The sequence below is a fragment of the Helianthus annuus genome, chromosome 2 (assembly GCF_002127325.2).
Source record: "Helianthus annuus cultivar XRQ/B chromosome 2, HanXRQr2.0-SUNRISE, whole genome shotgun sequence".
Classification (NCBI taxonomy): domain Eukaryota; kingdom Viridiplantae; phylum Streptophyta; class Magnoliopsida; order Asterales; family Asteraceae; genus Helianthus; species Helianthus annuus.
Genome location: NC_035434.2, coordinates 131,329,043 through 131,343,950, shown reverse-complemented (window position 1 = coordinate 131,343,950; position 14,908 = coordinate 131,329,043). Strand labels below are relative to the sequence as shown.

At 37.0% G+C, this 14,908-nt stretch overlaps 1 protein-coding gene and 1 long non-coding RNA gene across 4 annotated transcripts; one reads left to right on the top strand and one right to left on the bottom strand.

Annotated features, from left to right (window-relative positions):
* Positions 1-4,266: 4,266 nt before the first annotated feature.
* LOC110921459 lies at positions 4,267-6,555 on the bottom strand. 3 transcript variants are annotated; one of them, XR_002582413.2, is made up of 5 exons: positions 6,286-6,555; positions 6,148-6,190; positions 5,497-5,584; positions 5,302-5,388; positions 4,267-4,629 (listed from the first exon to the last, which is right to left on the bottom strand). It is a non-coding gene; the product is annotated as an uncharacterized LOC110921459 (long non-coding RNA). The 3 variants fall into 3 exon arrangements; XR_004879759.1 differs by having other exon boundaries at positions 4,267-5,388; positions 5,497-5,606; XR_004879751.1 differs by having other exon boundaries at positions 4,267-5,388.
* Positions 6,556-13,644: 7,089 nt separating this feature from the next.
* Positions 13,645-14,489, top strand: LOC110921453 (growth-regulating factor 12). Its single transcript, XM_022165777.2, has 2 exons — positions 13,645-13,919; positions 14,118-14,489. Exons 1-2 carry the CDS (start codon positions 13,682-13,684, stop codon positions 14,345-14,347), a joined length of 468 nt encoding a protein of 155 aa, XP_022021469.1. The 5' UTR covers positions 13,645-13,681; the 3' UTR covers positions 14,348-14,489.
* Positions 14,490-14,908: the final 419 nt, after the last annotated feature.

The following is a 14,908-nucleotide window of genomic DNA, read 5'->3' as shown; positions in this document are numbered from 1 at the left end:
TTACCAATATTAGAAATGCACATGTGCATCTGTATGTATCAACATGAAATAAGGTGTTTTGGTACACTACTTTGAATACACTTTCCCTTTCATCTATCATACCATCCATAATACACTACCATTACCTTCTACTATCCATAATACAATACCATTACCTCCTACCATCTATAATACAACACCATTACCAATATTTTCACTTTATTACATGTATGTAAACATCATTTATACCATCGAATCAACATATTACATCATAAATTGACAACTTTAACCAAACCATCAACCACTAGATATAACTAACCAAAAAACAAGTATATGGGCCTACTTCTTCATTCAAAATCACAAACTTTTTGTAGCAAAACACGTCATATCATGGTTATACATAATGATGCACATGTGCATTTTGAATATTGGTAATGTAAAAAGTAGTGTATTACGAATGGTATTGTAAATTAAAATGCAATTGTCTATTCCTGATAACGAGTGGATGTAAACCTGCGCGTTGCGGTGGGATGTTAATAATGTATGTCTTCATATGAATGGATCGGATCTGTTAGACTGGATTTAAAAACCGAATGACTTTTTTTATATTATTGTTATGATATTGTTTAGTTATAATATTTAAAATTAACTATATATATATATATATATATATAATATATATATATATATATATATATATATATATATATATATATATATATATATATATATATATATATATGTACATACATACATACAAAAGGAAAAAGTATATTGTACATTACGGCTTAACGTACTTCACGTAAAACAACATGTGTGATTTGTTCTATAACATGCGTGATTAATGTTTTCAATATGCGTGATTATTGTGTTTCAACATGCGTGATTTTGAATTTTTGAGTTATAACGTGTGTGATTACCTGTCGTACGTGATATACGTTAAGCCTTAATGTACATTAACCTTCCTCCATACAAAAGTTACCTCCATGCAAAAGTTAGTGAAAATGTAACAAATTAAATAAATACTTGAAATAATGATAACAATGATGTATTTATGCCTACTTAAAATACCTTTTTATGCCTAACTTAAAAAAATTAGATTTCGTATATTTTCAATTTATTCACCAATTTCAACATATCTATCATTACTGCACATGCAGTCTTGCATCCAATTCATACGCTTACACAACTTGCTCTTCTTCGCACGGTTATTACTGGAAATCCAATTCATACGCTCACACAACTTGCTCTTCTTCGCACCGGTTATTACCGGAAAATGGATGCATCAACATCGCGAGGTCCACCATCGGTGACACTCCCCACATACTCATCCACCAAACGCCGTTTCTATTCGTTGCAACCGTTTCTAATTGTTGCAATGGTTTTTAACCAGTGCCATGGAAGGCCATAGGACGCCGTCGCCGCAACCGTTTGTAATTGTCGCAACCGTGTCTATTCGTCATCATCTTCCTCCTACATTTATTCCATTCTGGTACTTATTTCAAAAACACTAATTTTCATGATTCAATCATAAGTTATTTTTATAACTTCTCAGCCATGGAACTCCATCGAAGAATTTGTATAATTTCTGAAGATTTAAAATACGAACTCTTTTAATCAACAACGAACACATACAGGCATGAGTGTAATCATATACCCGAATCAAAGCGTCAAATGTAAACACAAAAACAACTTCACCAAATCAAGGACATACGTGATATGAAGATCTACAAATTGTCCGAGTAAATCTATTACAACAACGAATATCCCCACTTTCAGCGGTTACGTAACAGATTTAACCAAAACGATGATGGAACAAACAAATTCCGGGTATAATTCAAAAGTTCCGTATTCAATTTCTGATTAAAATGGCAATAGCGCACAATTTAAGCCACTGAATATCTGCCTTTGATGTCCATGGCATAGGTGTTCTTTAAGAAAACGATTTGGATTTCTTTTTTTTTTTTTTTGGGTAAAGCAATTTGGATTTCTTGCGACGCCCGTGTATGAAGTTCGGATATCTTCTCTTCATTTCACCAAATCAAAAGAGACGGATTTCTACATACGTTCAATAACGAACAAAGATGAAAACATGTAATGATTCATAACCAAATATTGGTCGAGTAACATATTTTTTTATGAAATAATGAATGTGTTATTCAGTATTTTATGAATAATGAATGTGTAATTTCAGTATGGGATAAAATATTAAAAACATTCCTTTTGGTTTTCACATAAATGGTGCCGACTCAATTCTTGTAAACGGTTTATATAACTTTTTCATTCCAACACATAATTATGAAGGGGTTCCAACAAAGGGGTTCATAATTGTATTGCTTTTGAATTTGAATTTGAATGGAGCGGTGTGATGATTGAAGTGCTTGCACGTAACGGTGTCTTCCGGGGTGAACGGTGCAAGTTGATAATTTTAGCATGAGGCAGTGCTTTCGACGATTAAGAATTGTTATGGATTCAGAATTCACTGGGGTGGCAGTTGGTTTTGTTTACAAATTCAAAGGGTATTATTTAAGGGGTGTGTATATTGTGACATGTTGGTTTGGGGTGGTGGTTGGTATAAAATTGTGTTTAACATGTGTTTATTAATTCAAAGGTATTGTTTAAGTGATTTGATGTGAAAAGACACAACCATTAAGTTAGCCAAAGGTACCATTTGTATGGTTATATAATTAAAAGGAAGGGGCATGTGTCTTAAATAAAGGAGTATATGTGTTAAACAAAAGGGTATGTGTTAAACAAAGGGGTATGTGTTGATCAAAGGGGTGTGTGTGTTAAAGAAAGGGGTATGTGTTAATCAAAGAGGTATGTGTGTTAAACAAAGGGGTGCATGTTGCTTTTTGTATAAGAGATATAATGTATTACCGAATTTGTCGAAGTAATGATACATATGCACATGTGCATGGATAACTGTTACTCGAAAAAAAAAAGTTTTTTTTTGGGGGGTGGGGGAGGGGGGTTTAGGTTTTTTTTTTTTTTTTTGGGGGGGGGGGGGGGTGGGATTATGTTTTTTGGGGGTTTTAGTTTTTAGCATTTAGCTGGGGGAGGGGGTTAGGTTTTTTTTTTTTTGGGGGGGGGGGGGGTTAGGTTTTTTTAGCTATTTTAGGTTGTGTTAACATTGGTTCTCGCAATAAATGGAGTTCTCGCATGAGCCCCTCCCTATACACACACACACACACACACACACACACATATATATATATATATATATATATATATACACACACACTAGTAGGAGACCCGCGCGATGCGGCGGAGATGACAATTTACAATGCGATACTCATTTTCTGTTAGTTTATCAATCATTTTGTGATATATTGTATAGTACTTATGTTAGTTTTTTTATTCGTAATGTCGTGTGCTTTATCTATGCGTTACATATCTCAAATAAATAATAACAATTACACAAATATATAAACATAAAAAGAGTGAACACAAAAATTATGTTTTTAAGTATACATCCTAGAGATTTTTTTTCTTGTCTCATGAAGCTCAAATGAGATTAGGAAAGCAAATCTGTTGGCCAACATCACTTTGCTTTAATTCATATTTTTTAATTAAAATAAACTTAAATGCATAAAATAAATAATTAAAGTGTGTATAATGTAATATATAGAAAAACAAGACATATATATATATAAACATAAAAATACGTATAAATCACACAGTCTTGTCCGGTTTTATATGGTGGGTTTTGGGTATAAACCATAAATCAAATTGTTCACCATGGTTTGGATTTTTCAAAACCAACCGACAAATGTAAAAGAAAAAAACCAACCGCAAAATCAATCCAATAAATGGTTTGGACAATTTGACAGTTTCAAACCAAATCACGAACAACTCTAGTAGCTATGGCCTATCGCTACTTCATGATTCATAATGCTCAAGGATTTAATATACATTGAAGAAGTCGACGTTATACATCATTTTTTAATGTTTATAAGATACAATCCAGATTTTGTAACTTCACATGTTTACCTAAAAAAATACTATATTCATTTTGAATAACTAAAATAGAATAAGATATAACTTGTCAACAAATATCTAAGACCAGGCGGGGCGGATGATAAAAACACATTTATACAATTGTACAACTCAAAATGATAAAAACAGAATATGAGTTAGTTTGTAAAGAAAGGCCAAATTGGTTGGTTATTTATTTGTTATCTTGTGACCAAAGAGCTATCGAGTAAGATCTTTCAACCAACAGTAAAATTGCAGATTCTACTTTTCTATAAGTTTGAAGTTGCAACGAAGCGTCCCACAAAAAAATAAAAATAAATTAACACACAGTAAATCTTCATGTGTTTTAAGGCGTGGAAAATCATTGAAAACTTGTCTTTGAAACAATGGTTCTAATATGATAGAAGGAGCAATAGTTGCCACAATAAGGAAACATATAATAAAAAAAATCTCTAAAAATTATCTCTGTCTTGAACATATTTTTCAAGCACTGTACCTTGCATGTACAACAAAAGCTATAAAACTAAGATCAATAATATTAATCAATTCGCCAATCTTTTATTAAGAGGTAATGCATCTATCTGATCCCAAAAGCCATGTTGTTATGATTGAAAAAATGGGTTAGGAAAAAAAGTTTCAACTTAACCCAACATGCCGATCCCAAAAGCCATGCTGTTACGATTAGAAAAAATGGATTAGGAAAAAAGTTTCAACTTAACCCAACATGCTATAAAAACTACCCATTTTGACAGTTGTACGTTTGACCCGTTATCCGACCTGCTCGCTTTGAAATCTTTACAGTTTTTTTTTCTTTTTTAAAATTATTATGTCTTGTTATTAATTTGGTGGTAAATATAGGCCAATTCACACAAATGCACACAAGAATAGACATTTTGGTGGTGTAAAATACTGGTCGAACCATGTATTCGGTTCCCATATCATGCTCTAAGCCACATAAAATGGCAGCATGATTGGCCATATATGAGATTATAAAAATCAAATATAACGTATTTTGGGTATCGGTACTCACTTTCTCCGTTTTTAGGTACCGGTACCAGTATTAACGGGTAAAACACCGGTAAGTACAGGTACCGTACCGGTACCAAACCGGTGTATTCGGTACCGGTACCCTCTTTTCTTGTTTTTCGTTACCGGTACCGGCTCCGGTTCGGTACCGAACGGGTACCGTGCTCATCCCTACTTTACAACACCTCAATCCATTTAACCCGTTTAGATAAATTAAATATATGAGTCATGTCCCCCTACCAGAACAACCAAACACAAGGCAAATAGACTAAAAGAGTAGGATTCATATGATGAGCAAAACAAATGGATAAAACTTACATCTTCAAAATTGTGGAAAGAATTATCCCATGAGCCAACATCTGGACCACCACCACTAACACTTATTTCATAAGCTGCATGACCAACCTATAAAACCATTAATCGAACATAGAAAAGGTAAATATAACAACACTAATCAACAGGGTAGAGTAGAGCATCAAAGGAATATTAGAAAAGAGTAAGTGCATATTTGACCTGGTAATAATCTGCTCATTTATTCTCATCATAGGAATATTATAAAAAAGCAAGTGCATATTTAATGCTTTATCATTTTGAAAGTTATCTGCATCATCAATCACAACAACCTATGAAGTTAAAAGATATTAGAAAGATCAAGAATTACATTTTTATGATAAAAAAAAATTGGATAATAAACTGCTTAGATTGCTTAATATATAGTATACCTTCATATTTGGATGATCTGACAAAACCTTTGACAATTATATAGTCCAAATAAGTCAATAACTATGAAATTAACCCTATAAGCAACCATTCACACTAACATAAACACAGACACTTTGTGAGTGTACAAACAAATGTATTATGACCACTACCAGTTTGTGATTGTTGAACTCTACCACAACCACCATAAACGTTACTGGAACAATCACCTAAACATATTATGACCACCACTTCATAAAAAGCACCAATTATAAAGCCTAAAGTAGGCGGACAAATAATATGTACTTTTAGCTTTTTTATGAACTACCAATAACCCCCAAGTAATACAAAAATCCCTCGGATAGAGTATTCAAAGCATCCAATCACACGAATGAACAATAGTTTTTTTAAAAACAAGAAGAGACTAATATGGACATCATAGATATACAAATGTCAAAACTGCACCTGCTTTACAGTATATCATGAGGGATCCATCAAGCGTTTTATGCTGCAAATCACACCAACAAGGTTCCATATCCTAGATTAGGGCAGCGTAATCTTAACTGAGTTAGTAGAATCAAAGCAATAAAGAAAGAGACTTACAGCCAATCGGTGTTCTCCTGTAATTTGTCTTTCCAGCCAGGGTTGCAATTCCAGATTCGAAGAGGTAAAGTAGAATCAAAGCCCTTGTAATTTCCTGAAAGCTAGTGAGGGGAATATGATTAGGGTTAGCAAATGAGGGATCCATAAGAAGCCATCTGAGAAATGGAGATGGTCTGAGAGCGGGATATTGAGAAGGAAGTGAAGCGGCAGGTTTGAATTTTGAAATGGCTTTTAGGGTTTCAAAGATTTGGACTGGTCACCTATATGAGATTTTTAACATCTTTCACCATATAAAAAGCCTTAATATATTCACTAAAAATTAAAAACTCTTAATTTTCAACATTCTAATTTTCTCTCTCTTATAGATATATATATATATATATATATATATATATGTATTATTACTAATGATAAGGGTTCATCCAAAAGTCCATATTACGCTCGTCATATTTCTAGATGAGTCGTTCCCCTATTTGTCTCATCCTCTCACTTCCTTCTAAAATCTCCTCACCAAAGGTTCGGAGTTCTTACACATTCTCAGTGCTCATGGGTGGTGCGTGTAACACCCCGTGTTTCGAAAGTCAAAGTCAAAGTCAAGATTTCCTATTTTGACTTCTTTGACTTGTAGTTAATCTATTTTATGGTTTACGTTAGTTGTTTTATGTGGAGTACTTATTAATAATCAAGGTTTTATCGCTATTTATCACATATTTTATCGCTTCAACGCTTATCGCAATCGCATTCTCAACTCGAATTATGTGTTCGGGTTATTGTTTTACGTGTGTGTGCCTCTTATGTGTTACTTGTGCATGTTTATTTATGTTTATGTGTGGTGAATAATCGAAACGCAATCGATACTCTATCGCAATCGAATAGCAAACGTTAAACGCAAGTTAAGTTAGGATGATTGTATGTTGATATAGTAGTTGGGATTAAAAGTAATTTGAGTAGGAAACTCCATCGCATCGCAACGCTCAACACGCGAATCGAAACCACAAAACTCATTGCGCCAAGCACTCCAATCGAGTGGTCGGCCGATCGAGCTGCCACCCAATCAGACTACCACCCGAGCGAGTTGCCACTCGTTCGAGGTGCCACCCGATCAGACTGCCACCCGATTGACCAGCCACTCTCTTCCACTTTTCCTACTTTCCTTTTTGCGAAACCCTATAAATACCTCATGTCACATCACACACTTACCTTTTCTGCACCTCTCGTCCGACCAGCACTTCTTGCCCTCATTTCCTCAGATTTCTTGCGATTCTTGTAAGTTTTCCACCTAAATCTTGTACTTTCTTGATCTAAACGCACTCCTACACCTTTCTATCTTTTGAATCTTAACTTTTAACCGTGATAACACTAGATTTGAGGTGTTCTAGGATGACGTCATCATGGTGTTCTTATGAACTTCATGTTTTGGCTTCAATCCACCAAGAACAACTTAGATCTGAACGATTTCCATACAAATAAACAAAGATCTTACATAGATCTGAACATATTCATGGCGAAAAGGGATTGAAAGATGGTTTCTAACTTTCTTCCAACTCTTTTACACTCAATGCACTCAAAACCGATGGAATCGGATCTCGTTCTGACCCCTCCTCGTTCTTAGTGTTGTGTTAGTTCAAGATCTGGATTCTATCCACGAGAATACCGATTTCGGGTTAAACATGAAACACCGTCTCGAACAGTTAACTGGTCGGACTAGGGTGGTTCCTGTCCGATCGGGTTACTAAGTAATTGACGAGGTTTCTGTTGTTTAGTACGTTATCAAATCATCTCGAGAAAACCACAAACTATCAAAGCAACCAAGGAAGAAGACGATCAGGTCGTCTGGGACGGATTGCCGTCCGATCGGATTGGTGTCCGATCGGATTGCCACCCGACCAGACAGTCACCCGATCAGATTGCACCTTGGGTCCCACGCTTAAGTTTTTATTCCAACATTTTGAGGTTTGAAACATCGAACGGATTGTCGTCCGATCGGATTATCACCTGATCGGACTACCACCCGACCATGTGATGTTAGAACTTCAACACTTAAACAATTTTCAACATGTTCAGTGTATAATGAGTTCTAAACGGATTGCCACCCGATCGGACTGTAATCCAATCGAGTGACAAACTGCTGTGAACTTGTTCTCACTGAAGTGTCCTACCAATCGGATTGTCGCCCGATCGGACTGACGTTCGATTGACCGACCTGAAAGGTAGAGATACTTCTCTGTTTTCAAAATGCTCCAACGAAAACTTCAAAAGGCAAGCCATCACACACAAACACATCCATCCCAAACGAGGCAACAATCCAATCGAATGGTCACCCGATCGTATGACCATCCGAACGGATTGTCACCCGATCGACCGGCCACCCGATCGGATTGTCACCCGATCGGATTGCCGTCCGATCCACTGACATTTGCACCGTTTTACGCGCCGCTTATCGTTTATGCTATCGTTCTGATCAGGCTAACCTCGCTCTAAGCGCTCCCTTCAATCCATTATTGCTATGAGTATACTTGAACCCTTTTTGCTTTCGCACTTTTGGGTGTTACATACGTTACCTATATCCAAATCACATCAATCACACAATGCAACACTATTTAAACGCTAACCGTTACTGCATGTTATACGTGACTCAATGGATGCTTGTTTGTTATGTTTACACATAGATTGCTGTCTACCTACCTTAGCAACGATAGTACTATAGTTTGGACTCAGCACCTGTTTACTCAGGGGTTGTTAAGGACAATTTGTTACATGGCTCACAGTGGTGAGTGTATATTACGAACTGCCTTGGGTAGTCAACCCGCAGTCATTGGTATCGATAGACTCATGTCGATAACTAACGTGCTTCATTTCACACTGTGCACGTGCTGGTTATGCGTAAACGATTTCGAACTCTATTATATCTGTTAAACTTGTATGCTCACCTTTACACTATGTGTATTGACTTTTACTTTAACGTATGTGCTAGGTGCTTAAGATGTTAATTTGCTTGGATTGCTGTGAAATCGAGGCTAGGATAGAGTCTATAAACAAAGACAATTTATTTTTATTTATTTAAATCTGAGTTGTCGGAACATGCTTTTGTTTGAAGAATATATACGTCTGTAATAACTATTTTATCTTATGGGTCATGGTATGGGACATGATATTTAAACTATTCGGTAATTTAGTCGTTATGGAATTTCTTTGAACAATCTGTTTCGCTCAGTGTCGCGCCCTGATGATTCCACCATCGGTTGGGGTGTGACAGTGCGGGTGCGGGTGCTGGTATTGGGTTTGGAAACTGGGGCATGGGTTCCTCAGGTGGGTAAGGGTTCTCTAGGATTTCTCTGATGTATTGGTCGTTATCATAATATGGGTCCAGGGGGTCCAGGTTTGGGTAAGCTGCTAGGTTTGGCATGGGTTCATCTGGTATTGGATAGCGTTGTTTATAATCTCTATGGTCGTCAAAGCAGGGGTCATGATCTGGGGGATGGGGTGCTGGTACTCTAGGTATTTCTACTAGGTCAAAATCATGCATTAGAATTTGGTCTACGATGTTTGGTTCCAGATCCATAGGTTGTGTGGGAAATAGTGGTAATGGTTGGGGTGCTATTAGTTGTTCCAGATTAGGGTCTGCAGCTGTAGTTGCTAAGATATGAAAATTTGCTAGACTCCTATTGAGCATATCCTGAGTGTGAGCATTTGTTTCTCTATTAGCGGCTGCTAGAGCACGCTGCTGCTGAAGTTTTCTCATTCTTTTTCTACGTTCATGGGCTCCTCTGCTGAACCATCCTATTTTCTTACGAGGGAATGGCTCTTCAGATTGCGCTTTGAACACAAAAATCCCGTTTTCAGTGTCAGCCGAATACCCTGGGAGGGTAGGCTGTGAAGAGGTGCCTTCGTCCCTAGGTGAGCTGGACAACTGACGGTAAGCGTCTGAAGGTCCTTGGTCGCTCATACTGAAAACTAACAAATAGGAAAATAACACACAACAATAATACAGATATGTACGTAACTCCGTAGAAAATTTCCTAACATATTCAATAATAATTTGGTGTCAGCGGAACACTTCTGTGGCTGAATCAGTGGCTTAGCTCTGATACCACCTTTTGTTGCAACCCCCGTCTCCTATTTACCCGGGAACGGGCGGCCGCGGCCAGTTTCAGTGGTATCGGTGTTATCAAATTGGGAGCGGAAATTACATCAGGACCGTAGTTAGGAAATATTTTATCTGTGTAAAATACCACCCTTTTATAATATTAAACATAGGGGAAATTCCCAAGTTTCCAGTACACACATTTTTATAGGGGTAAACCCTATTTTATTTAAATACCCGGGAACGGGCGGCCGCGGCCAGTTTCAGTGGTATCGGTGTTATCAAATTGGGAGCGGAAATTACATCAGGACCGTAGTTAGGAAATATTTTATCTGTGTAAAATACCACCCTTTTATAATATTAAACACAGGGGAAATTCCCAAGTTTCCAGTACACACATTTTTATAGGGGTAAACCCTATTTTATTTAAATAAAAACATCTCTTTATTTAGGTAACTTTTATAGCCACTTTTCCAAGCCTTCAGTGCTGTCCAGCTGGTTTCTATTTGGCTTTTACATTTTGTTACCTGAAACGCGTTTAAAAACTTTTTGTCAGTGGGAAATACTAGTGACTGAGTCCCAGTTTAATCAAGACAGGTAAAAACCGTTTACAGCATTGAGGGCGATCGCGCAATTACATTTGTTTATTTTCTACTTTAATTACCACCCACGGTACTGTCAACCCTACTTGTGGTCATGTTACTACTCATAGTGTAGTAACAAATTTTGTATACAAAACCCCAACATACCGACGATAATTGTAGAATACAAATACTCAATCACTGTTTAATATAATGTAAAACATTTGAGGTTTTGTAAAAACAATTTGCAAAAAGGAGGATTACTCACATTGTTAACTAAGGGTTTTCCTTTGTGATTTCTGGTTATTATCTATTAATTACACAAGGCACACGCGTTATTATGATAACCCAATATTTACATTAGTAATACCCTCCCCGAGACAGAATTCCAATGACTACGTGGGGCAGGACCTCGACAGCCGTTACGGAACCCTAGATCAATTGGGCAGCGTATCTAATACGTAATCGGGGGTTATGATACTTACAACGAGGTAGAACATCGTTAATTAGGGGAGTATAATGCCCGGGTATAGTGCCTACCATAGAGAAATTGAGAGAGAAATTGAAAGACTGGACGATGGAAATGAATGCCTGAGCTCCCAATTTATAGGGCTGCTACGGCAGTCCCTCGCGCCCCGCGACAGAGACAAGAGGGGTCGTCACGCCCGCGACGTAGGGTGCCTAGGCCGTAGCCTTGTCCGGCCATGGGGTAGGTTCAACACGCGTGAGGACACGTGGCGGCTCCGGGTGCGGCCTCGTAGCGAGGCGCTCGCGCCCCGCGACGTCCCTCAAGGGCTCTGTCGCGCCCCGCGACGACCCATTAAATTTCGTTTTTAATTAATTTTTATAAAAATAAAGGTATTTAGGGCCAAATTTCGTATACGGAGTGTATTTTAGGACGTATAGGGGCACTCTAAACATTTTAGGGGTGTCGGAAATATTTTGGAGGGTTGTTATACTAAAGAATATGCAAACACTATTTAAAGAATTACTAAACTTATTAAACGGTTTTCCGATTGCAACAAAAATTAACTTTTCTATACGGGTTTCTGATTGCACCAAAAAGTTAACTTTTCTATACGGGCTATACGGTCGTATAACCTTATACGGCCCGTATACAGATTTTAAAATTAAAAAACCTTATCTAACCCGGGAAACAAAATTATGCAGGCCGTATAACATTAAATTGCTCGTATACAACCAAATACGGCTCGTATAAAGCTATGCGGCCCGTATACATGGAAAACAAACAACACATTCCACCACATTAAATTCTGTGCATTAACATTCTATACGAGCCCATATAACCTTATACAGCCCGTATAGAACTAGGGATGTGAAAATAAGATTGTAGGGGTATGTAAATAAAACAACCCTATGTATAATCATAACACTAGCTAATTGTATCAAATACATTCACCACTTGTGGCCTAGTGGTCGAGTGACTTGGTTCTCCACTGGAGACTCAAGTTCAATCCCCACTAGTGTCACTTTGGTGGATAATGCAATGATAGAGAGAGTCTAGCCTCCATGCAGAGGTGTCAGACTCTATCCTGAGCCCACTCAGGTTTTCGTCCCATCGTGTGTTTACCAGAGAGTTCTGCTCTTGTGGTAGCACAACGACTGTCAAGTGGCAGCTGGTGGTATGGTTTCCCGGGGGAACGCCCAAGCCAAACTCTGAAGCCAGCGTAGACCCGTTTAAGACAATATAGTCTGGCTGAAGAGGGGCAACAGAACTCTCCAATTTAGGAAGTGTGATAGCCTAATAAAAAAAAGTCCTCGTTCCACCTAATTGTATCAAATTAAATAAACAAAAAATAGAAAGAGTAATGTACAACTTTTTCCTGCTAGTTTACATGAAATTGCATCTTGAGTCCTTAATTTTTTTTCCAGCATATGAGTATTCATGATTGCAATTTTTCAACATTTGAGTCCCTGCAAACAGTACCTTTTTTCCTACCTTTGAGTCCTCATGGTTACAATTTTTCAACATCTAAGTCCCTCCTGTTGTTAGTATTTTTGTTTTGTTTTCTTATGAGTTTATTACACTTTACCACCTCCGTCTTATTCAACTTGTCCAACAAATTCAACTTGCTCTTTTTTTCTTCAACTATTATAACGGTTATCTTTGTTATCAATGACCTCCGTGTTTCTTTTCTTATAACGTTATTTTTCTCACAAGTATTGTGGACTTTAATGTTATCAATGCGTCCATGTTTGGTTTTTCTTACAAAAAGTTACGTATGTGGACATTTAGTCGTTACTTTTTCGATGAGTTTATGTTTTCTATTTCAATTGCTATATCGAGTATCAATTTTGTTGTATTGGTACAATAATAGAATCAATACTAATCAAATTATCGCTGCAACACGCCGGGGTTTATACTAGTTACATACTCTATGATTGTATAGATGTAAATGAAATAAATATATCTAACTAATGCCCTAACTATATTATAGTTTTTCTTTTGCACTGCTTAAGTATATTATAATGTTAAGATCAAATAAGAACATATTTTAGCGTGCGAATTGTACAACTAACTAGAGTAATTAGGCTTAAACTAGGATAATTGTTTTTACTCTACAATTTTATAGTAAGTTAATAATATACCATTCATTCATATGTGCTGGGGATAATAATGTTCGAATTAATAGTAGAGTATTTATTATTTACTCCATGGCTATATATATCAGATGCTCCAACTTGAAACAAGATAGTTGTCGGTTAAGTAATGAATAATAGTATGGCAATGTCAGGCTCATCTTCTCTAGCAGATTCATCATCCTTATTTGAGCAAAACTTAAACTACACTACTGTTATTAGCAACAATTGTGGATTAGGGTTCACCTTTATGCAGATGGAGGAGCTCAAATTACAAGCACTAATCTACAAATACATGGAGGCTGGATTACCTGTTCCTTCCCATCTCATCCTTCCAATATGGAACTCGGTTCTTGCATCCATCACAGGTTTTGCGATTATATATTATTGATCAACTATTTATAACAATATTATAGCACTACAATTAATAATTACAAAAAATCAATAATTACAATAAACTAACTAATATATCCTGACGTATTATAGCACTACAAAAATTAATAATTATAAAAAATCAATAATTACAATAAACGCTAACTAATATATCCTGATGTATACTTGTTTAGGCTCAGGAGGCGACCGGAGTTTGTACGAAAACTATAAATCCACCATGGAAGCTGAACCAGGAAGATGCAAGCGAACCGACGGGAAGAAATGGAGGTGCAGCAAACAAGTTGTCACTGGTTACAAGTACTGCGAAAGGCATTTGCACCGCGGTCGGAGCCGTTCAAGAAAGGATGTGGAAGCTGATGCCGCAGTCTACGCGACCACTGCGGCAACCCATGAAAATCTATGAACTTAACACCGTATAAATAATATCTAGAAGGTTGATCTAGCTCTTGGGGTATCAACTTGTTTTAGTTTTGTTTCTTGAAAAAATGTTTTACACAATCTTGATAAGATGTTGTTGATAATTAGAAAATTGGGATTGTTGTGCATACGGTCGTAGATAAGATTTTTTGGTGAGGGGAGATGTATGGACCATTAACGACCGTGGGGTTGGAACTAGCAAGCATGGTCCCAAGTGAGGTTTTATTTTTTGTATGTTTGTGGTTTCACTGCAGGAAACTTTTCCTGTTTGAAAAGGTTGAAAAGGCAAATTTAGGCTGTTCATTGTGGTTTCACGCCACCCTCTATGTCACCCTTTAACGCTCCTAAACACCGAGCCACGGTAGTTAAAGAGGGGTGCGAAACACGGGGGCGTCATGCCATTCACTGGCGCCATTCCAAGTGTGGGGCTACCAAAAATCAACCAATCACATTTTTTTTTGTAAGCTGTAGTTAAACCTTAACGTGAATTAATGGGTGTGTTAGTTAAAACCCAGTGTTAGTGAGGTGGTGAGGCGTTATATTAAAC

Coding starts and splice junctions, on each gene's coding strand:
- LOC110921453 (XM_022165777.2), top strand. CDS start 13,682: ATGAATAATAGTATGGCAATGTCAGGCTCATCTTCTCTAGCAGATTCA. Junction 13,920..14,117: donor GGTTCTTGCATCCATCACAG/GTTTTGCGATTA, acceptor ATACTTGTTTAG/GCTCAGGAGGCGACCGGAGT.